Below are 24,209 nucleotides of genomic sequence, written 5' to 3' on the forward strand. Positions count from 1 at the left end.
GTGAATATTACCTGATGTTCTTGACCTGTATCTGCATTATTTTTTGCATTGCACTGCTTCCACATGATTGGCTGATTAGAAAACTGCATGAATATGCAGATGCACAGGTGTTCCTAATAAAGAGGGCAGTGAGTGTATGTAATACAGTAAATCCTTACTGTTCGGGGCAGCTCTTCTGCTCCAGCTGATGTGCTCATGCTTTTTTGTACTAATGATAGGTAACTGAGTAAATGAAAGGTACTCAGAAAGCTGACTGAAGTTACCATCAAAGATGCTGTTATTTTTGTTCACACCAACAAAGTTATTCGCACTGACTGTCAAATGTTGTGTCCTCCTAGTTCTGGTTTTTCTAGTGGTTTTTTTTTCTAGTGCTATAGTCTTATAAACAACACCCATTAAAGCTTTTAAATGTTATGTAACTAATTACGATTCTTGCATTTAGAGCCCTGCTTATGACTCCTTGATGCACAGAGACCTCAGGCTATTTAAGTGGCAGCCGTCTATTCTGAAATCCCAGAGAGTGGATTTATAATAGCATTTTACCGAATCGTCTGTATTATGCTCATATGCTGAGTGTTTCCCAAATTGTAAATACAAGATTATCGAGTTTTCATTTTTAAAACGGGAAGGCATGATTGCTGGCTGCTAGGATTTTGCCAGAGCTTTGTCATTTGTGTTTCACAGTTTGCTACAGTTGGATGGTATACTACAAGAGTACATAGTAACGGAAGTGAAACACCATGTATTGATAGTGTTTCAGTGTCTGTTGCATTTGATGGCAAATGGAGCCTTTCAAGCTAATGATGTGCAGACATTAGACAGGAAGGACCTGTGGTCTCATTGAGTTATTTTAGCTTATTTTAGTTATGTGATCATTGAAATATCAAAATACCTTTTGATTCTTTTTTTTTTTTTTTTTTTTTGGTAAAAATGTGATACAGTAGATCATCACTGCATATAATAGAAAACTACCAACAATTTCCCTTAAAGGTAAACTCCACCCTGAAAGGCATTTAAATACGATTATAATGAAATATTTGTTATGTGCTTATCGATTCTGGCACTAGTTTGGTGCTGTATTGTCATTATTCCCATGTATAATGGATGTGTGCTGTGCTGAAAACAGGGGGATGCTGTTATTGCCAGTACAGTTACAGTGTCTGATTTTTTTCTCATATTAAAAATCTCAAACATAAATGATAATGGTTAGCTTAACGAACAGAACATACAGATGAGGAGTTAAGAGCTGGACAGACTAAAGGACTAAAGCTTACTTTAGGTAGAGTTGAAGTGAGGGTTAATGCTGCAATAGACGCGAAGTTGACTACAACCAGTAAAAGCCACCGTAAACACCCTCTCGACTTACAATTTTAACTCTTCAACTTGGGGTAGACTTCTCAAGTACCAGTTCCTTCCCTGTTTACGGAGTGACGTCAAATCAAAATGGCAGCTCACGCTGTAAATGGTGTAAAGTTCCCTTTCTCTACTTTTTACTTAGTTTAATGCAGTATTGTGTTTACATCAGTAAATATACAGACAGTACTTTGTTAACTCTATAATATTTACCATACTAATCACTCTTTTTAAAAGGTAATCATCAACATTAATTATCACTAAGGTTAGCCAGCTAACTTGTTGCTAAAGCTACTTGCTATTGTCTGCTGGCTAGCTTGTTGCTAAGCTACTAGCTGTTGTTTGCTGTTGCTGTGCTGCAATTTCAGTCCAAAATGTTGCATGAATGGTTGAAGTTCGCTATAGCAGTACAATATCACTAGCCACTCAGGCCTGCAACTGTAAAAGTGCGGTTAAAGTGGCTTTTATTAGCTTTACCTGCTCTGACAGAGCAAACAAAAGACAAGCTTTCATGGAGGCGTCCATTTTCCCCCCACTTCACACGGTGTACTGGCCAAGGTGATGAAATGATGTTATTACAACTTGCAAATTACCACTTTTACAAGGCATGTTGAAGCAGTACTAATCTCACTGCACTACTATCAGCGGGTAGTCGAAAAGCATTGTGGGTAATGTAGGAGACCATTAACCAAGGTGAAAATAGAACCTGTTTGTGAAAGAAGTTTAAACTATGAAAAGTCAACTCAGAATTTCATTACAAATTCAATTTCAGATACCACTGAAGATCACAAGTTAATTATAAAAATGAATAAAGGAAAAATCCACCCTAAACGTCTTGCATAATCAAATTTTCAAATGTTTTACTTTAAACAGTTACAAATTACAGAGCTTCATTATTTGAACATTTGGCATGATGGCGATAATGATGGAGTAGTAGATTCACACTGCTGTACAAAAAAACAAAGCTTTCATTTCAAAGTAACGTGTTCATTTTGCTGTATCATTCCTGTATCGTGTCGAAGTCCGAAGGTATTTTGACTTATCTTTGTATTTTTGATTCTATTTTTTATTTTGATGCCAAAACTCATAATGAATACTAAAATAATGTGTGTATATACTCACTGTCCACTTTATTAGGAATACCTGTACATCTGCTCATTTATGCAGTCATCCAATCAGCCAGTCATGTGGCAGTGAGTGACTGTTGTGTCAGTGGAAATGCCTTGTGGATAAGAGAGATCAGAGGAAAACTGCCAGATTGGTTGCCAGTAACGCATAGTAACACACACAATCCTTTTTACAACCGTAGTGAGCAGAAAAGCATCTTGGAACACACAACACATCGAACCTTAAGGTGAATGTGCTACAACAGCAGAAGACCACACTGGGGACCCCATTGGGTTCCACTCCTGTCAACAAAGAACAAGGATCGGAGCCTATCATGGGCACAGGCTCACCCAAAGTGGACAGTTTAAGATTAAGGGGGAAAAAAATCACCTTTTTTCAGTCTTCAGCTGTCCAGTTTGGGTGAGTCTGTGCCCATGATAGCCTCAGATTCTTGTTCTTGTTTGACAGGAGTGGAACCCGATGTGGTCATCTGCTGTTGTAGCTCATTCACATCAAGGTTTGGTGTGTTGTGTGTTCTGAGATGCTTTTCTACTCACCACGCTTGTAAAAAGTGCTTATTTGAGTTACTATAGACTTCCTGACCAGTCGTCATTTTCCTCTGAACTCTCTGATCCACAAGTTGTTTTATCGTGCAGACCCTCTGCATACAGGAGGTGTTTTGCTTTTCTCACCATTCTGTGTAAATTCTAGCGACTTGTGTGTGAAAATCCCAGGAGATCAGCAGTTTCTGAAATACTTAAACCAGCCCATCTGCAACCAACATCCATGCCACTGTTAGTCACAGAGATCACACTTTTTCTTCATGCTGATGTTTGATGTGAACATTAACTTAGCTCTTGATCTGCATCTGCATGATTTTATGCATTGTGCTGCTTCCACATGCTTTGCTGATGGGATAACTGCATAAAGGCGCAGGTGTTCCTAATAAAGTGGGTGGTGAGTGTATATAATGAATAGTAAAACGTATATGGGCTGTATTTAAATTAAGCCCTCAGAACAGAAACGGACATATAGAAAACTTCTTGATCTTAACCACATTATACTTGTATGAAGACAGGGAATTGTTTAACACAGAACTGTTCCCACATGCCACACGTTGGGCTCCTTCACCTCCCTGAGCCCAGGTTAACCACCGGGTTAGACACTGCTGCTGCTGGACTGAGCTGAACTCCATTATACCTGTTTACAGTTGTGGATGTTCAGGGTGACATTCTCTGTGGTTTTGTTATTTTTTTTCTTATGATTGTTGCTTTCTGTGTGATGTCTGCTGGAGATGAGCAGACCACAGCTGTGGCTGATCTGGTGAAGCGCTGTGTGTCAGGGACGTGTGAATGAACCTGTGTGGAATGCTGCTCTGCTTGACTGTGGTTCTGCTGCACAGCGGCGTGATTGACAGCTGATTTGTCCAACAGGAAGGCTGCGTTTGCGTGCCAGTCCGACCAATAACATCACGCGTGTGTACATCGCGGGGCTTGGGGCCACACCTTCGTTTTATCACAGCAGCCTGAGTACAGAGAGTTGAACTGCGCCTGCTACTGCGGAGAGGACGTTGTTTTTGTGTGAATAATCAAGGTTAGGCTTGTGCTCTCAGTCTTATTTACTGCTTTTATTAATCAGGATGGCTGACTAGCGTGTGTGTTTTTAACACTGTGCGTTTACGCAAATCCGGAAATGCTATATGGCTTTATGTTCACCTAAACTCTAGTTTTATGTTTACGGGTTTAATGTTGCTATCGCATGCAAATTCACGGTTTTGAGAGAGATAGTGAGTGAGAGTGAGTATTCCGTGGTTTAATGGGTTACTTTGAACCGCTAGTAGTGCTGTGTTGTGTGGAGAGGAAGTCAGGGCTGGATCAGGAGGGACTTGTGCAGTTGTGGTTTATGAGTGATGTCTGGAGCCCGGTGAGCCTCACATACTGAACGCGTTGCGTGTGTGTGTGTGTGTGTGTGTGTGTGTGTGTGTGTGTGTGGTGCATTTCTGGCTTAATAGCTCACAGAGAGTAAAATGGCGTCTGCTTGTGTACTGAAGTGAGTCAGGCCTGCGGAGTTTGCTGAACATTAGCAAAGTTGTTCGAGCTGTTTTGGAAAAGTAATCTATATGAACTTTCGGGGCGGAGGCGGGGAGTCCGGACCTGCTATTGCTAGTCACTGGGGTGTTTACTTCAAGGGTATATTGTGTACATTTATTTTTATTTATTAAAATTATCAAGCAAATTCTGAAGTATGTAATGCAAAGCATTAGATTTAGTGGCTAAGCTAACCTAGTGTACATTTCATGGCTCATTTAAGGTATATTATGCTTGTAAAAGTGAGTGAATGCAGTGTAAGTTTACAGATGTACACTGAAAGTTCAGGGTCATGGCTGAAGAGAACCCACCCCAGTGACTAGCAATGCTTTAGTGTCTTTTCTTTGTGTGTTTTATCGCCCTCTTTTGTCCAACCTTCTGCACACTCTTCATCTTCTTCAGGAGAGGACTGTGCACTGTTGAGTCTGGCAGTGACCATCAGGGCAGTCTGAGAGAGTTCACCACTGCCACATTAAAGCCATCAGAATAATGTGCTGACTCAGACCATACCCCTGTACCAGCCATACAAGCCTGTTTACGATAAAAGGGCTTAGTCCTTTTAAAAACAGCTTTACACAGTTTGGGATGTGGAATAAATACTGAATATGAGCCTTTGTTTGCAATGCTTTGTTTCCTCTTTACAAACAAAAGCTGTGTTGTGGTGTATGGTGTAGAGCAGGGATGTGTGTTCTTAACCACAGAGTGCTGGTGTGGCTGCTCATTTTCCAACCCAGCAGGAACCACACCTGAATGAAGGCCACCGCCAACTGACTAAACGGGTAGAATCAGGTTGAATCTTGCTGGGTGGAATGAAATCCTGCAGCCACGCCGGCCTGGGGTATATCATTTGGAGACTAATGTATTGTTGTGGGCTTTTAGGCATGACTACAGAATGGTAAATCTCCTCAAATAGCACTCTGTACAGTCACTAGGGTGCAGTTTTCCACTTTTTGAGTGGTTTAAGCATGTCCTTAAATTGTCTCGTCATAACCATTATAAAAAATGCTTGTTTCTGGAAAATGGTCCAGACTGAGTTTTACAGAAGCATTGCAGCACAAAGATTACTGTTAAATGACTGTGGGAGCATTACATTAAACACTCTCTACCAGATGAGATTGTTTTGACTTTACAGTGCTTTAGGAAACTTGGCAGTGAATCTTCTTATTCTATTTGAACATTTTGTCCGTTTTTATGGGTCACATTTTTTGATGTAGAACCACAAAATTCAGTGCAATCACGGATCCTATGTAGGAATAGTCCAGTGTAGTAATGCTCCAAACTGAGTTTTTTTCCATGGAGACCAAACAGTGGGTGTCACACACACCAAACACCATTATGTAGTGCTCCCTTCCTCTACTCAGGCAAGACAGATGATCTCAATTGACCTAACTGTTAGCATTTTAGCTCGTATCTCGAGAACCATGAGGCCTAGAGACAAAATTCTTTTTGCTCTGAATCCTCAAGCAATTTGGACCATATCGCTCCACTCAGTCAGAATTCTAGCTAAATAGCGTAATGTGCAAATGAGCTATATCTAGGAATTTTGGTCTATCCTCCCAAAAACTCTGTTCAGAAAACTGTTTCTCAGGAACCGTAAGTCAGATTGAGCTGAAATGTGGTATTCTGCATCACTATGCTCATTTGAAACGGTTTCCTTAATGCCAACCTGGTTGCTTAAAACATCGCTGCTTTGAGCAGGCGTTTGATAGGGTTAACAATGTGCAATCTTCATAAACTTGAATGATTGCTCCTTCTAGGGACCCATTAAAAGGGATGTGGTGTCACTCACTTTGGCCACTGGGACACCGTTCAAGCTTTTTCACTAATAAACAAGCATGTCTAATGTACAATAAGGTGTACAGTGAAGATTCTTTTTACTTATGATTCACTGATTTGTCACAAGAAAGTAATATGTAATGTAATATGCCACAAAAATCTAATATTTGTAAACTCTGATAATTTACATAATATGCAAAACCAACTTTTGCAATCTGTTCCTAGGACTTTTGCAATATCTTCAAAATTGTGGTGTCAGATTACTCAATCTGTTCATCAAGGATTACAAATCCATGTTGAGATTTGTATAGAATACGACTCTTAACTCTCAAGCAGTCATTGAGAGGCGGAGCTTAATTTACTCAAGCAGCTATTGGAAATGACAGTTTGATTCACACAAAACTTGAAAGCATATTCAGGATTAGATTCGGAGGTAATTTGCTATCATCTCAGAAATATTGTAAGATTTTGTCCTGTGTTATCTTTCTCTGTGACTGAAAAACTGGTTAATACTGTTTTCTCCTGCATCGATTTCTGTAATGCACTTCTTGCTGGGGTAAATAAATCCACACTGTTCAAAACTCAGCAGCTAGAATTCTGACTAGGGCAAGGACAAGTGATCATATTGCTCAGGTTTCCTTTCAGGTTTCAAGTCGATTTTAAAATTGTCATGCTTTCATATAAAGCTCTGCATGGACTGGCTCCCCAGTATTTGTCTGAGCTCTTAACACGAACACGCTCTTCTCAGTCTGGTCTTTCAGTTTTCCCTCGGACTCGTTTATGCTCCATGGGTGATGGGGCTTTCTCTTCTTATGCTCCTAAACTATGGAGTTCACTGATATCAGACATGCATGAACATGAAGTATTTTTAAGTCTTATCTGAAAACATACTTGTTTTAGGTTAGCCTTTACTTGACTTTTAAATTAATTTTTTGAGTGTTGTGTGCTTATTTTTTTAATGATTTTTATTTATATGTGATTGTGTTTATGTAAAGCACTCTGAGAAGTTACTTTTAAAGGTGCCATACAAAATAAAGTTTATTATTATAATAAGGTTTGGGGTGTGGGCACCCTTAGGATGTGGGGTTAAGTTCAAATACCTACCAACCCCCTGCGATGCCCTAGCAACATTGGGAACTCGCTTAAGTTGTGCAGTCACTCTGCATTTTCTCCAGGAAATGCACTCTTCGTCATTAGAGTTCTGCCCAAATGTGTCATTGATGTTTGTATTTCCACATGCAGTAAGGTTATCTCTCTTTTTTTTTTTTTTTTTTTTTTTTTTTTTTTTTGTAGATGGCGACCCAGTATATGACCAAGATTGAACTCTGCATATCCTGCAAAAACCTTCTAGACAAAGATATTGGCTCAAAATCGGACCCACTGTGTGTTCTGCTGCAGAGTGTGGGGGATGACAAATGGACCGAAGTATGCAACGCTTTTCTGAAATCTGTCTTTTGGGTTATGGGATTTAATGGAGTTTAGTGGGGGAATGGTGTTGTGGTTGCGCTGATTTATTTATTTATTTATTTATTTTGTGAATTGTAGGTGGACCGCACAGAAAGAGTGAAGAACTGCCAGGACCCAGAGTTTTCCAAAAGACTGTGTATTGACTACTTTTTTGAAAGGGTGCAAAAACTAAAGCTAGGTATCTACGACATTGACAACAAAAGTGTCGACCTTAAAGATGACGACTACTTGGGAGGTTTTGAGTGTACCCTTGGCCAGGTATCAGCAGTTTCACATGGCACATGTTGTGAAGCTTTGCGTTATATTCACTTTTCAGCACCCAAAGATATACCGTAACTCTTGGTGCAACATTGTGAAAGTATTGCTTATGTCTGTAAAGGTGTTTTGGAATGTTTGCAATCTGCATGTGCTTATTTTTGCTATAGATTGTGTCAAGTAAGAAGATTACCAATCCTCTTCAGCTCAAACCAGGCAAACCAGCTGGCAAAGGCACAATAACGGTATATCTTGATGCTTTTTTCTTTCTTTCTTTCTTTCTTTTTTTTAAAATCTTTTTTAAATAAGTAGCATTTATTAATCATTCAACACTTTATTTAAAAAGGCTTTGTGGTCACGGAAGCATTAATGCTGACTTTTTTGCAGGCCTTACACTCCATAAGCACAAACTGGTAATTCTCACAGCATCTGCATGTTTCAGTGTGAAATCTTTCTGGTTCACTTTGCAGGTTCTTCTTTCTAGCCTGCCTTTTAACTTTTACAAGTCAAGAGCAGCATTTGACTGTTGATGTCAATCTGAAGGCAAACATACTGCATTGCTGAAGAGTATACCATCAGTTTTCCTGCTGAACAGTTGTTCAGTACAGTTCTTTACTCTGTAAAGAACAGTACAGTTCTTTACTCATTCTCCTGGTGTGAAGTGCTTATTATGGACAGCTTTGTTACAAAAGAGTTTTATCAGTGTGTCAGTGTACCATTGGATTGAATTCTTAGAACCGGTGATAAGTTAAATCTGTTGTACTGTTACTTGATCCTCTGTCGTGTGGATGATAGTGTCACAAAATTATTTGTAGGTACACACGTTGATTAAAACATGTTGCATGGTTTTTAATATGCTATAAGATTCTTTATATAGTGTATTTATGCATTATATTGATTAACTATTACACTCTTAAAATAGAGCAATTTCTTAACTGCAATGCCAACAGCTTACCTAATTAAATAATTCAATATTTGCTCTGAAGCCACTGTGTTAAACTGTGTTTAATATGTACTTCCATACTCCAAATTATTAGTAGCCTAGCAGTTAGCAGTATTAGCTTACTCATTATATGTCCAGCCAAGAACTGAATCTGGGGACATAAAACACCTGAATTAATAAACTGACTTACTGGTTAAAAACACTTTTTTAAAAAAAAAGTTAGCCTCACCATGAAGCTACCATAAGGCTACTAGCAAGATCATGTTTGCTAAAAGGCATAGTAAGCCTTATCTTTGCTTGCTAGCTAATATTCTCAACAACAGATTTATTTCCAAATAATTATGATGCATGTTATTTTCTCTGCTAGCTTGTAATTTTGCACAGCAGTTACATTTTCTATGTCCTCCAAAGACACAAAAACATATCACTCAGGCTGAAATATCGATTTGCCTTTAACGTTTAGCAAATGTGGGGTAGGGATACTTGTACACTTTTACAGCTGTCATACCATGAAAATTTCATGCTAGTAGCTATAGTACTGTATGCTGTATAATACTCAAGTGTTGAGTTTTTTTCACAGATTGTCGCAGAAGAAGTGAGGGATAACCGAGCCATTGTGCTGGAGACAGAAGCCAAAAATCTGGACAAGAAGGTCAAAGGATTATTCACGTCTTTTTCCTCAGTACTGCCTTCTTATAAAGTCAGTCATTGATTTTTTTATTTTTTTTTTCCCCATTTTTCCTGTAATATTGTAGGATGTGTTTGGCAAATCTGATCCTTTCCTGGAGTTCTTTAAGCAGGCTGATGATGGCACATGGCAGCTAGTCCACAGGACTGAGGTGCACATTCACTTGCTGTTATCATCAAACTTCTATTTGAGTTACTGCCTTCTTGGCTTTGAATATGATGTCTCTTTCTCTCACTTCTTTCAGGTCATTAAGAATAATTTGAACCCATCCTGGAAGAAATTTGCAGTTTCTCTACATACTTTCTGTAATGGAGACCTGAACAAGCCAATTAAGGTAAACAGCAGGCCTTGTTCCATTACACACCCTGCATTGTTACTCCTAAAACATGGTGTGAGCCAGAATGTAAAGAACAATGTTTATTAAGATTGTTTATATAGAGTTAATTTATTTATTAGCAGTATACACACAAACCTTTGTTTTCAAAGTCCTGTCTTTTTGCATATCTCTGCAAGTGACGAGTTCTAGCAGGTTTCTACACTGAGATGCTGTAGGTAATGTAAGCCAAAGCTATTAGATTGTAAAAGCATCCATTATTGTGTAATAACACTGGTTAATATAGAAGCAAATCTCTTTTATTCCAGTTTTTACAGTGTTTTAGTGATATGTGGATACTTTATTTTGGAAAAATAAATGTTTGGGGTAGTGCAGCTGTGTTTGAAATGCATTATAATTTTATGTCTTAAGAGGACATAGGCTCCTGCTTGCTTTAACTCCGCTATAGAATTCTTTATAAATATATTGGGATTTTGGTGTATAAATGTTTAAAGTTTTGCATACGTTTCTGAATCTGGAACATGTCAAAGAGTCTTAAGCACTGGCACATTTGCCTCCAGTTTTCTCAGTCAGAAGTTGTTCTTGTGTTAAATGCATTAATAAGTCAGTATCTGTATGTCTCACTGCTAGGTGGCTTGTTATGATAAGGATGAAGATACCAGCTCTGACCTAATAGGAGAGTTCACTTGCACTGCAGCCAGACTGCTGGAGGCTAAGGACCAGGGGGTGAGCAGCTTCACCACTCCCATCTAAATGTCTTGTCTCTGACTTGCTCCCCTTAGGTCCACTGCTTTGATTATGATAACGATGGCTCACATGATCTCATTGGCGTTTTTCAAACTAAAGTGGCTGAGCTTCTGAAAGTAGACAGTGGTTCTACGGTGAGACTGTCTTCAATAACAGCTTATTTCAATCTCTCCAGTCTAATAACTTTGATCGTGTTGTTTGTTATGAACATTCTGGTAATGTTATCAGGTGGAGTTTGAGTGTATTCATCCAGAGAAGCAGAAGAAGAAAAAGAGCTATAAGAATTCCGGCATTGTCCGTTTCAAATACTGCAAGGTGCGTATGTGGCCGGGTTTTGTTTGTTTTGCCACGTATGGAGCAAAATGAAATTGCAGACAGACAAAAACAAAGCTCAGCAGGGTGTTTTCCAAAACCATGACATTCTTCTTAGAAATTAGAAGTCAGTTTATCAAACCCTACTTATGACTGTTTTTTACTTTTTTACATTAGGTTTGTTTATTTAGTATATGTTGTAGGTAATAATGTTCAACTTTTTATATTTGCTTGCAGTTAGAGGCACAGTACACATTCCTGGACTATGTGATGGGAGGTTGCCAAATTAATTTTACGGTAAGATTACTGCACCGTACACAGCTTTTAAACCCCATACAAACCCTATACACTGCTTTTAAAGTCCACAATGTTGACAGTCATTGCCAAATATATTGTTGTAATTAAAGAGTCATACAATACATTTTTAACATAGCATTACACCAAAAAGTTAGGTCCTCAAATTCACTGACGCAACATAATATATTTATGCAGTACATACAGGGATAGAGTTGAATATATAGTTCTCTCAAAGTATTGGAATACTTTTGTTTTTGCTATACACTGAAGGCATTTGGGTTTGAGTTCAAAATATATATGAGGTGATAGATTAGATTAGCTATAATTAAGCTTTAATTTCCTGAAACTTGGGTGTGTTGAACAACTTAGAACATGGCACTGTTTGTTTGAACCCACCCATTTTTCTAGTGATCAAAAATATTGGTGCATGTTACTGACAGGTATTTCTTGTTGCCCAGGTGTGCCACGTTAGATGAATTGTTTAAACAATTAATAGCTCTGAATGTGTACTCTTGGATTGAACCTTGGGTTTCATCTGAAGACTGCATTTGTTGTTAAAAAGGATAAACCAACATCAAGATCAGTAAACTGATCAAAGCCATTGCACAAGGATTGGGCATAGCCAGTACAAGAATTTAAAATGCTCTGAAAAAGAAAGTACACCAGTGGTTTCTCACAACCAGCCGTCAAACGGGTCAGCCAAGGAAAACAGCAGCAGCTGATGACAAACATTGTGAGAGCTATGAAGAAAATCCCAAACCAATGGTTAGTGACATCACCAACAACCTCTACAGGGCGGGGACAAAGGTATTACAATCCACTGTTTGAAGAAGAGCTGAGCCACAAAAGTGATGAACCACAAATGTTCTGAAACCAAGATTAACTTCTACCAAAATGATAGAAAGGCCAAAGTGTGGAGAAAGAAATTATCTGCTCATGATCCAAAACATATGAGCTCATTGTTCAAGCACAGTGAAGGGAGTGTCATGGTTTGGCTTGCATGGCTGTATCTGGAATGGACTCACTAATGTTTATTGATGATGTAACTCATGATGGTAGCAGCAGAATGAATTCAGAAGTCTACAGAAACATTCTGTCTGCCAATTTACAGAGAAATGCATCCAATCTAATTGGGAGGAACTTCATCATGCAGCAAGACAATGACCCAAAAAACACTTCCCACACAACAAAGGACTTCATCAGGGGAAAAGAGTGGAATGTTTTAGACTGGCCACATCAGTCAGCAGACCTTAACCCAACTGAGCATGCATTTAATTTCCTGAAGAGGAGAGTAGGAAGGAAGAACAACCCAAAGCAAACAACAATTGATAAAAGCCTGGAAAAGCATCATAAAGAAGAATGTAACAGTTTGGCCATGTCAGTGGGTCGTCGGCTTGATGCAGTTATTGCAAGCAAGGAATATGCAACCACATATTAAGTGTTATTTACTTTAATTTACTTGAAGACTATCTGTTCCTATACTTTTGCTTACTTAAATATTGGGTGGTCTGCCACCAGAGGTGCCAACGTAAAATATATTTACATCTAGCTGTAAATATCAGGAAATGAAAGCCAAAATTCTGACCTGTGTCCTTCGTCTTCTGATCTCAAACCCAAACGTCATCAGTGTATAGCAAAAACAAAAGAATTTGGCTTGTCGTTCCAATATTTTGGGAGGAGATTACATTAAGCCTGTATATTCAAATCCCAACCCCCTCTGCTAAAATTAACCCAGGGTGACAGTAGCCCAGTTCTATGGGAAAATCTCAGACTTGTGTTGGTTATAGGTGGGTATCGACTTCACTGGCTCTAATGGAGACCCTCGCTCCCCGGATTCTCTGCACTACCTCAGTCCTGATGGGGTAAACCAGTACCTCAGTGCAATCTGGTCTGTGGGCCTTGTGATCCAGGATTATGACATGTAAGAGCAGAACTTTAGCTCCTGTGATTTTACCTTTCTGCTTTGGCACCATTTGAGGGGAGTACAGCTTATTTAATGTGCTTTTCTCTCTCTTTCCATAGGGATAAATTGTTTCCTGCCTTTGGATTTGGTGCTCAGGTGCCTCCAAAGTTTGAGGTTAGATGTGCTCCCTTGTTCTCGTTTCACTAAATATACTTTTCTTAAACACACAGATGACTATGATCTTGTCTTACAGGTGTCGCATGAGTTTGCTCTAAATTTCAATCCCAGTAACCCTTACTGCAAAGGTACGAGTCGAGTCATTAGTCTTGCCTGACAGTGTTTTATGTGACAAGCGAGAGATGATCATTTTGTTGAGGTGTCTTCTATTCTTTGTGTATCTGTGTCTGTAGGAGTGGAGGGCATCGTACAGGCGTATCGCGGTGTTCTGCCACAGGTGCGTCTGTACGGCCCAACTAACTTTTCCCCCATCATCAACCATGTGGCTCGTATCGCTGCAACAGCAGCTCAGCAGCCAACTGCAGCGGTAAGTTCGAAGCTCTAGAGCTCGAAGCTCTAAAGCTGCTTTCAAAAGGACACGTTAGCATGGGTCTGTGGTGGAAAATATTAAATATAACGTTCTGAAGACAAATAAAAAGTTAAACTCACAGAGACAAGTAATATGTTTGTTCTCGTCATGGCTGGGGAGAAGAACTCCAACGACCAAAGTGTTACATGGAATTAAATAGTTCACTGCACAGGGCTGCTGTTCTGTGCTTGAAAGAACATCATGCTTATTCGTCAAATAAAGGTAAAATTAACATGGAATGTCATAAATGATTATATGATTAACAGGAAAGGAAATACATATGGTCAAAATCTACAAATACTAAGACTGTGAGAACTACTTGTGACTTACTTCATCTCAGCCTCGGGTCACAAGCCTATTCTATTGATGATGCATAACAAGACATGACCATGACCGTAGCGTCACCTCCCGCAGTTGTCTTACATCAGCCCTCATAGAGTAGGCCTCCCTCTACACCCTAAATCAGGCCTTCAAACACATCTTCCTGCTTTCTCACACAACAAGCCTAAAGAAACAGATCCTCTAGACTTCTGACTACCCACATAAATGTTGTGACTACGGAGTATAATGATGGATTGACTAAACATAATAAAGAAATAACTAATACAGGGGGGTCCCAAAAGTCTCTATACATAGGGGACTGTGCACGCCAGCACCACATCGGTTGTGCCTTTGTCAGCGGTTGTTTGTGGATGTGCACTTCTCAGTTGGTCTGCAACACTTCCAGTCTTTTTGAATTTGTTAATAAGTTTGGTTAACAGTGTCGTGTGTTATGTGCTCGCCATGTTTCCTGTTAAAGTCCATCACAACCTTGACAGAGTTCAATACATTGTTCTTTTGTCAAAGGTATTCTTAAAGGCTGTCTGAAATAAATATATAAACTAAGCATGAAAAATTTCGAAAGACATTTCGCTAAAAAGTGTTAATTTCTCCCATGTATGGAGATTTATGGGGCACCTGTGGATAATTGATTAACATATTAATAAAGGAATGAAATTAAATCATTTTCCATAGGTCAGTAAACAGAGTGTTACGGGTTTCTTGTAGCTGTGTCTGTGGACAGAGATCGTTTTTCCCCACGTGACTGAGAAACTGTCTAGTGGAAATTTCTGGCAGTTGTTTTAATTCATGTAAACTTCTGTGTAGTCAATTTGAGGATTGAGAACAGAACATGTTTAAGTTAGTAAAATAGTATGGAAAATCAAAAAACTTTAAAAAGACTGTTTTCTATGTAAAAAGTTATTTTCCTAACTTTTTTTTTTTTTTTTAAAAACCCTGCACTGGAGGAAAGTATATGGGCACTGCAGTGCTGTCTGTGCTAGCCTGATAACATTTATAATGTAAATTAATCTTATAAATATTAGAGGTGTGAATATCTGTGGGCTTCATGATTTGATTATTTATTTTTTCTTGTCTACATTCTGCTTTTTCTCTCTATAGCTACTGCTTTTAAACCTTTTTCATTCTCTAATATGATGTATTTTATTCACATTTTAGTTTAAAAAAAATGCTTATGAAAACAGTCTAATGGAATACTTCTTTACCAAATGGTGACAGTCTGTGCCAGTATTTCCTCAGTGCTACAAGTTTCCTTGCATTACACATTTTGGTTGTTTATTTGCTCTGAGCAAATGACCCCGAATGGACATTATGAATTTTCTGTGACCCCAAGCCTTGACCACCCTACAGTTTTTAAATTCCAGATTAATAATTTAGGACTAATGTAATATCAGAACATTTAATTGTCAGTAACGCGTATCATAATTGACTAAAAACCAGAGGAATAGTTATTGCTCTGACTTTGTTGGAAGGGTGAACTTGCGTTGCCTGATACACCTGTTAAAAAATTCAGGAGGTGTGTTTGAAAGAATGCATCTCTTTCTGCTGTCATATCCAGCTATGATTGTTATGTAAGGAATAAAACAGGATGGGGGTGTGGTATAGGAAGTTAATCCACACTGGGGCGGTGTGATACTGCTCAACGCGAACCAGAGGGGCCTGATTTATACTTAACGCACACCAAGTTGAACTGTAAAATGTTAAGTGATTGCATGCACTGCAGTGTTAAACACACTGATGAGCTTTGTTTCATTTTATAACTTTCTGCTCTCATTGTGATTGTAATGGGCTGCGTCTCACCTTACATTCAAAAGTATTTACAAGAAAATCCAGAAGGCAATACAGACCTTTAAATAGGTTTGAAGGCTACATGAGAGGTTTTTAAAATTCAAACACCAACTCTAATAGGAGAACTGGTTAGTATTAGTACTCAACGGTCTAGAATAGTATACAAGTTTCGAGGCGTATTAGATGCAATGCTAGTGAGTTTAGTGGAGGTCGACGTAAGGGGAAATTTGTCCATTTTTTTTTTATTGACTAATTCTTGTGCTTAGTACAGCTTGTTTAAATGATACTCCCAGTAACATTTTAAAATAGTAGCACAAAATCAATCTTCATTGTTGGGGCGATATTTCTTATATTAATCTGTAAAATAAATGAATAAAACAAAAGAGGATTGTGAGTTTCTGTCATGACCAGATTTGTAAGTCAGGTGACCCTTACATCCCCTGGTCTATACCAATAAACTTGTTTTCACAAATCAAACGGCAGTGTACGTTTCACAGCCACTGAGTTTAAAGATTTTTATTCAGCTTTTTTGTGTAACTCATTCCACGTCATATGACCAAATTTGGATTTATTTAAAAGGTTACTCTTAGCCTGTCTTCACACTGACAATCTTGTCCTGCTCTCATCCTCAGCAATATTTCGTGCTGTTGATCATAACGGACGGAGAGATCACTGATCTGGACCAGACCAAGCAGGCCATAGTCAACAGCTCCAAGCTCCCCATGTCCATCATTATTGTGGGTGTTGGTGAGGCAGACTTTAAGGCCATGGAGGTACTGGATGGAGATAACGGTGTCCTTAAATCTCCCACCGGCGAACAAGTGGCAAGAGATATAGTACAGTTTGTGCCTTTCAAAGACTTTGTCAAGGTATGTCTCTCATAGAAAGTGGTTCCATCTCTTAATTTAGCTACTAATTGCTTGTTAATATGAAATTGTGTAATGCAGACAGATGCATAAATGTTTGAAATTGATCAATTTTAAAGCATAAGCATGGTCTATTTTTTTATTTCACTACTTCTTATTTCTCTTTCCTTTTCTTTTCTTTTTTTATTCTGGCCTTCTCTTCAGGCTCCCAGAGAAGCTCTGGCCCAAAGTGTTCTTGCTGAAGTGCCCAATCAGCTAGTGTCTTACTTCAAGATGAGGAATCTGAGCCCTGTCAACCTTCCTGCTCCTAGAAAGTAGAGGCAGGTGTTTGCAAGATCAGAAGGACCACTAAGTTCAGGGGAAAAATTATGAAGACCTTTTTGTATTATGCAATGAAAATAATGCATAGCACAATAGCCTTCCTTAGCCATATTTTCTGTTTACCTTTTCTGCTCTTTCACTGTGTTTACACTTTCCAACTGAACTTTCTTCAAATGTTAAAGCGATCATCAGTGATGGTTTTCAAGTTCTGGATTATAGACTTAGAAATGGATTATGTCGTCCCTCAGTCACTATTCAGTTCCTACAAAACAGCATTATGTATGTTAAATCACACTTAAAATGTTTTGGTCGATTCTTTCTTCCATTCTTATGCATCTTTGTGAACTTCATGACTCTTTTGATGACATCACATTTTTGCATCCACATCAGGATACAGATAGTCCTTCAGCATTCCAGCTTCATGACAAACTTTTTTTAAATGGATATTTTAAGGAAACAATTATAAATGGTATAAATTTTATATTAGCCTGATAGGGCTTTGAGCTTCACAATGTTGTTAATAACATTAAAATGCTCAGTGTATCATGTAGTTGGAATTGCATCTTTGGCCTTTTCTTGGAAGTTCATTGTAAAAAGCAATCACTACATTCAACATGCTGCGCTGCTCAAGCAACGCATTTTAAAGGGAACAGGAATGTTTTATTGATAGTTCTTATTGATTTGTGTTGCATAACTTCAGTTTCCCCAGCTGTAGGCAGTGAAAAATCTAGCCTTTTTTTTGTAGAGTGCATTCTACAAAAGAACCAAGCTGAATTTGTCACATTTGTGGCATGGCCAATCGCTATCATTTAACAGAAGCATGTCAGTTACTGTCAGAATGAAATATTTTATCTTGCATAGCAGTAGGACTGCCCAAACATGTATGAATCTTGGATGCTGGCCTAAAATTAATTGCACTTTCTAGTTCATTTATGGCATTAATGCTGACTATGACTATCATGTACACCAACAATTTTTCAATGTTTAGCAGAGCCTAGAGCCAAATTAGAGCTTATGAAATTCCTTCCATTATAGTAATGCACTTGGTTTTACATTATATAAACGACCACTTTAAACTTTAATCCACTTTATTTAGGTCTTGGGGCCTTATCTCTTTTAAATAATATTCGTTGCACTTCTCAATCACTATAGATTCTGAAAGATTCCCTGTGTTTTTAATAATTACCCTGTCTAACTTCCCTAATGTGTATAAATACCAACTATTTGTGTAGCTCATTTTCTGCACTTTCTTAAAATGGTCACCAGAACTGAAACACCAGCACTCTGCATAATGACTGCAATCATGTAGCTCAATCAGTATATTAGCCCCCCCAGCTATGCAAATGTTTGCACCTTGACATGCCATAATCAAAGTGTCAGATATTCTACACACAGTATATTTACACTTATACAAGATTAACCAATGCTTTTTGGATACATGCCTTAAACAGTATGCCTCGAGATCATCATAATTGCTGTTAGTAACTTTCTGTCTGTAGAGACTGGTGTGAATGTTTGAAGATAATGATTGTTTGACAGGATTTTTCAAATACTTCCTCTGTTATGTGCTTTACTGTGTGTGTGTGAGTATGAAAAATGCCACTCAATAGTTATCACTTGCATCTCTTGACTACAAGTTCTCATCTTTGTGCCTTTTTTTCCCTTAATTTTTTTCAAATAAATAAACTCAGCTAAGCTGAATATATAATGGTTTTGTCCCTTTTTTAAACTGCAGATTTTTCTTTTCTACTTTGCATAACTTGTTCTCTGTAACAAATTAGTTATTTAAATGTTTCAGTTACATAATACCAAAAAGTGCTCTGTAAACAGGAAAAAAATGGTTCCGTTTAGTCATCTGTTGATCCTTGCGTCGTCGTTTTTCGCACTTCCTACCTGTCGCATTACCATGTGCAAACAGTGGAAACTAAAACTACACACCTGAGTGGAGGTGAATTCATTCAGGAGACAGTCTTATGCACGTTCTCATTGTTCAGTAACTACACTGAGAAGCTCGGCTGTTTACAGGCCTCAGTCCAACCAAACCAGTCAGAGTAAAATAAAACTTTCTTCTGAGCTTTTTCATGTTTCTTTAAATGAACAGAATAGATTCATGGAAGCAACATGTTAACTAGTAGGACAAGAAGGTAAAGAGATGCTTCAGGACTGGTGAAAGACAATCTGCATCATTGAAACATGTCTATTGCTGTCCATCTGAAGAAGATTTCTAATCTACCTGGAAAATATGACCGGAAAGTGGAATTGTCTTTTAGGGGTAAGAAACTAAAAGGTCACCTAATGTGCATGTCTGATTTAATTTTTTTTTAACCGCAGGGTGTGTACTGTGTGTGAAAATGGTAATTATGAATTTTATTTTGAGGTTGATTGTAACATTGGCTTTTACGAGTGTGATGGTCAGCCATTATTTTTCTCAATCTTATATATTTTAAAAAATCTTTATTTGTACATCTTTTTTTTAATCTTTACATTGTCAAATTCTGTGATCATTAAAAGAAACCATGTTGTTCATTACCTAGATTTTACTCACAAAACCAAGATTCTCCAATGTGAAAATATAGCAATCTTTAATGAGGTAAGGAAAACATGTTGTTGCTGTATGGTTTCAAGCCTGTGTGATATAGGATATTAATGTGAATGTGTGTGTGAATGGGAACTAAATGACATTTTACTGTGTTTGTATAAGAGTGCATGTTGCTCCTTGATCTTTTTTTTAAATGTCATATTTAAACTTTTGGATTCTTATGAATTCTACACCCATAATACAGACAAAATCAGCATAGTGTAGTCCTTTGTTATGGGTTGTTTGATATAACCAAACAATGCTGAATAAAAAGAAAACCATCAGAAATATTTGAGAAACAGTTTTAGAAAACATGGCAGGTGTTCCTCTCTCCTTTCTACTGTGTTTTTAATAGTTTCAGTGTTTGGCTTTTGGCTGGGAAGAGGTGTGGATCTGTTCCTCACACAAACCGCTCCCTCTGGGCTTAGTCACTCAAAGCACCCTCTGGTTAGTGCGTGCCCATATCAATAAACGGCCCGCGCCCTGCAGGCACTCTGAAATGAATGTGCAATATTTACGCTGCTGTCTGTTCTGGGAGTTAAATTTTAACTTATGTTAACAAATGTTGAAATGTTAACGAGTGCTGAAATGGAGATGAAATTGTGTATGTTTCAAACCTAGTGGCCCAGCCATCTCCATTACTCATATTTGTAGGCTAGATGTTAAGCATGTGGCCCATATCAGCATGTGACTTCCAGTGACCCCTGTTATTCTTACAGAGTAGATGAATCATCCAACTATTCAAATAATAAATAATTATATACCACCATGTTTATTTATTGGAGCCATTAGATCCTTTTATTCCTGAAACATCCATCCATAGAAGCTAAACCAGTTATGAAAGGAATAAAACAAGATGTGGTGTGTGCAGTTATAGGAAAATAATCCACGATGGTGTGACATGACCCAACACAAAGCAGAGTTACTGTTACCACCCTGAAGTGGATTATTTTCCTAAACAGCACCTCACCAAGTGTTTTATTCTTCCTATACCACAGCGATTTGACAATGATTACAATATGTAATTTATTAATGAACAACACCTCATGCGTTTTAAATTTATTAATACAATTGATGTTGTGGAACGTCTGCAAGACAAGCTAGTTCCTGTTATCACACATTATAGCAGTATTATGAAAACAATTCTTCTTTTACCAGCCTCTCTTTCCTCTTTCTTGAATTTAATAGGATAAAAAAAAACTGTTACCAAGAAACATTACTGACTGTTAAACATCTCATAACAGAAAACTTCCCCATATCAACAAGTATACATTTCTTTGTTAAATAACAAAGTTTTATAATCTGTTCATTATTAGCCTTAATTACATGCACCATTTGCCACATACAAGTTCCAGTGAATTAGCTGTTGCTATAGAAATGATAATGTATTATAAGGAGCACATTAATGTGAATCTGTGATTTGAAGTACAGTCGGCACTACTGTCAGAGCCATGCCTTTATAGAAACTTAATCAATACATTCTGACTAATACGATTGAATAATTCTACAGCAAAATATTTTCTAGTTTTGTTTAAATTGCAGTTAGATTGAACTGTCATTATTTAATTGTCCTTTGATTTAATTGACCAGTCAGATAGGCTAATAACTCTAACTAAATAGAACATACAGTATATTATAATGTAACAACATGGATAGTGGTTGGATGTGATTTCCACTGTAGTCATTCCAAAGTCCTAGGCAATGATTCATGGACGCCATTTGTAGAACCACTGAGATAAAGAACTGACTGATTTAATGAGCAAGCATGACTGGTCATAACAACTGTTTCTACACCTCATTTTACTGACATCTGTGACTGTCTAGCACTTCAGATGGCCACACTATGGGAAAATCGTGAAGAATGAAGTGCTCTCCATCAGCGTGTACAACTGCAGCAAGATATTCAATAACAGGTCAGTGTATAAATAGATCCATTTGAGTGAAATATATGTGAAATATACATGAATATCATTCATGTGTCTGAATGTACCTACGTGTGTGTGTGTGCGTGTGTGTGTGCAGGCTGCTGGGGAAGCTGGTGATCAGTCTGCAGCATGTGGTGACAGCAGGAAGGCTGGTCCTGAGGGAGCCTCTCACAGACAACAACCACAGCTTGACTGATGTGAGTTAATTAGGGGCTAAGCAAAGCTATTACCCTTCCATTTGTCCACACTCAGCTCTCATTACTGATCAGTCCCAAAATCTACTGCATCTAAAAATTTTAAGTGGACCTGGACCATTAGTATCAGAGACTTGTATAATGTATATTCAGTAAGGATAAAGTACTGTCTTTAAATGCGTCCCAATATTGAGTTTCAATACATTTTTACTTTCAGATATATGTGGAGTTAGACGTAAGGTACCACCCTGTGCAAGGTGCAGCTGGGGACTGGACCAGTGAAGACTTCCTTAAGGTGGAGGATAGTGATGAGTGAGTGACATCCATCCATTTGTCCATCCATTCATCCATCCATTCATCCATTCGCATTTATCCAATATATCTGTCTATTTACTCATGTCTTTAAAGCAATGTAATTACATTGGTCATGGTTTTTGGATGAGTCTGTTCACGCGTTCTTTTATCTTTATAGATCAGGTCTTGTGATTAGAAACACAGGCTTTCTTGAACCTGGGTATGTATAGTCATTCAACATTTTTGTCATACCAAATTATGGATTTGCATGCTCCTTAAATTTTTATGAACATGTGATTTTTCAGAAACCTGAGGCCCCAGCAGCTGGATCGAGAAGCCAGGACACTTGGCCGCAGTTTGGTAAAAACCGACAACGAAGATGGAGATGATTATGATGATGATGACGACTATGATGATGATTATGATTTTTCAGACATGGATTGTGCCAATATGACATTCACCCCCATCTACAGGTATTACATAACAGTCTATTATAATGTATTTGATATTTGTTCCTGAGTGATTTCACTACTGGTTATCATTAGATGTGATATGTGAGAACAGGCCCAGGTTCTTTTACAGAATACTAATAAATTTGCTCAGCTTTAATGGGTTAAAATAACCACCCATTTTTAATGTAATAATAAAGCAGCCCATAAAATCAGTGTGTACACTTACATCTCTGTTAAAATAATAAAAATAAAATGGTAATAGATGATATATTCATGTATAGACAGTTTTAGCTTAAATATATGCTAAAGTAATATATTACTACAGATTCTACTGCTTGAAAATAATATAATGCTCATACCATGGTGCTATGTGTGGGTCTAGAACAAAAATGGAATGGATAAGGTATAATCTTAAAGGTTTTGTCATCCAAATTCTTCATCACCAGATTCATTGTTGTCATGTAGTCTATTACTTGTATTCAACAACGGTTGTGCTTCTAGCTTATATTTTTAATAATCTCTCCATTTATGGTGTACATGCTGAAAATTCTGAAGGCAAAAGAACTTTTATGCTGAGGATTAGCAATTAGCAAATTAACAACCCAAGAAGGATAACTTGCAGGTGAATATACACTGCCTGGCCAAAAAAAGGTCGCTGTTTGGGTTTAAATAAGCAAATACTTGAGATCCTATGATTGGATCATTACTGCAGTGATTAATATGTTTCAGCTGGCAACAGTTCTTTTAACCTTAACTGATGCAGTGTGTAGCTTCTCATTTCTTAAACAACCATGGCAGATTATGTATCCCGTGGTTGTGGAAGAGATGTTACTGAAGGGGAAAATTGTTGGCCTGCATCAAGCAAAGAAAACAACTAAGGAGATTGCTGAAATCACTGGAACTGGGTTATGAAATGTCCAGTGCATTATTAAAGCCTGGAAGGATATTGGTGAACCGTCAACTTTACAGCAGAAATGTAGTTGGAAAAAAATCTTGAATGATTGTAATCAGATATCTTTAAAACGCTTGGTGATGTCACATCGTAAAAAAATCGACAGGAGAACTCTATGTTTAATAGGCTATGTTTAATAGTGAAAGTAAGAGCATTTCCACACGCACAATGTGATGAGAACTTACAGGATTTGGACTAAACAGCTGTGTGGCCACAAGAAAGCCATTTGTTAGTGAGGCTAATCGGAAAAAATGACTTCAATTTGCTAGGGAGCATAAAGACTGGACTGTGGAGCAATGGAAAAAGGTCATGTGGTCTGATAAAATCAGATTTACCCTATTCCAGAGCAATGGGCGTGTCAGGGTAAGAAGGGAAATGCATGAAGTGATTCACCCGTCATGCATAGTGCCTACTGTACAAGCCTCTGGAGGCAGTGTTATGATCTGGGGTTGCATCAGCTGGTCAGGTCAAGGCTCAGCCTCATTGTGCGGCTATAAAATGAAGTCAGCTGAGCACCTGAATGTACTGAATGACCAGGTTATCCCATCAATGGACTTTTTCTTCCCTGATGGGACAGGTATATTCCAGGATGAAAATGCTAAGATTCATCAGGCTTAACTTCGTTCAGGGAGCATGAGGAATCAT

General features: G+C 38.0%; 2 protein-coding genes across 5 annotated transcripts in view; both read left to right on the forward strand.

Annotated features, from left to right (window-relative positions):
• cpne1 (copine I) overlaps positions 1-18,870 on the forward strand; it is a 28,193-nt gene extending 9,323 nt beyond the window's left edge. For 2 of the 4 annotated variants that reach the window (XM_034314395.2, XM_034314393.2), the window contains 15 exons: positions 7,617-7,748; positions 7,869-8,048; positions 8,216-8,290; positions 9,569-9,640; positions 9,744-9,827; positions 9,921-10,010; positions 10,793-10,891; positions 10,986-11,072; positions 11,307-11,366; positions 13,154-13,287; positions 13,389-13,443; positions 13,523-13,574; positions 13,680-13,813; positions 16,615-16,851; positions 17,053-18,870. In XM_034314395.2, coding sequence (XP_034170286.1) covers positions 7,617-7,748; positions 7,869-8,048; positions 8,216-8,290; positions 9,569-9,640; positions 9,744-9,827; positions 9,921-10,010; positions 10,793-10,891; positions 10,986-11,072; positions 11,307-11,366; positions 13,154-13,287; positions 13,389-13,443; positions 13,523-13,574; positions 13,680-13,813; positions 16,615-16,851; positions 17,053-17,166 — 1,605 coding nt within the window. In that variant the 3' untranslated portion in view covers positions 17,167-18,870. Of the gene's footprint in view, positions 1-3,749; positions 4,054-7,616; positions 7,749-7,868; positions 8,049-8,215; positions 8,291-9,568; positions 9,641-9,743; positions 9,828-9,920; positions 10,011-10,640; positions 10,737-10,792; positions 10,892-10,985; positions 11,073-11,306; positions 11,367-13,153; positions 13,288-13,388; positions 13,444-13,522; positions 13,575-13,679; positions 13,814-16,614; positions 16,852-17,052 lie in introns of those variants that run through there. The other 2 variants (XM_034314394.2, XM_034314396.2) reach the window with 2 other exon arrangements.
• Positions 18,871-18,998: 128 nt separating this feature from the next.
• fer1l4 (fer-1 like family member 4) overlaps positions 18,999-24,209 on the forward strand; it is a 33,424-nt gene continuing 28,213 nt past the window's right edge. Inside the window, exons 1-7 of the mRNA XM_026932971.3 lie at positions 18,999-19,441; positions 19,704-19,759; positions 21,572-21,660; positions 21,770-21,869; positions 22,084-22,178; positions 22,339-22,380; positions 22,466-22,633. Of these exons, the coding sequence (XP_026788772.3) occupies positions 19,363-19,441; positions 19,704-19,759; positions 21,572-21,660; positions 21,770-21,869; positions 22,084-22,178; positions 22,339-22,380; positions 22,466-22,633 (629 nt within the window). The 5' untranslated portion in view covers positions 18,999-19,362. The remainder of the gene's footprint in view (positions 19,442-19,703; positions 19,760-21,571; positions 21,661-21,769; positions 21,870-22,083; positions 22,179-22,338; positions 22,381-22,465; positions 22,634-24,209) is intronic.

The sequence above is a fragment of the Pangasianodon hypophthalmus genome, chromosome 20 (genome assembly GCF_027358585.1).
Source record: "Pangasianodon hypophthalmus isolate fPanHyp1 chromosome 20, fPanHyp1.pri, whole genome shotgun sequence".
NCBI lineage: Eukaryota > Metazoa > Chordata > Actinopteri > Siluriformes > Pangasiidae > Pangasianodon > Pangasianodon hypophthalmus.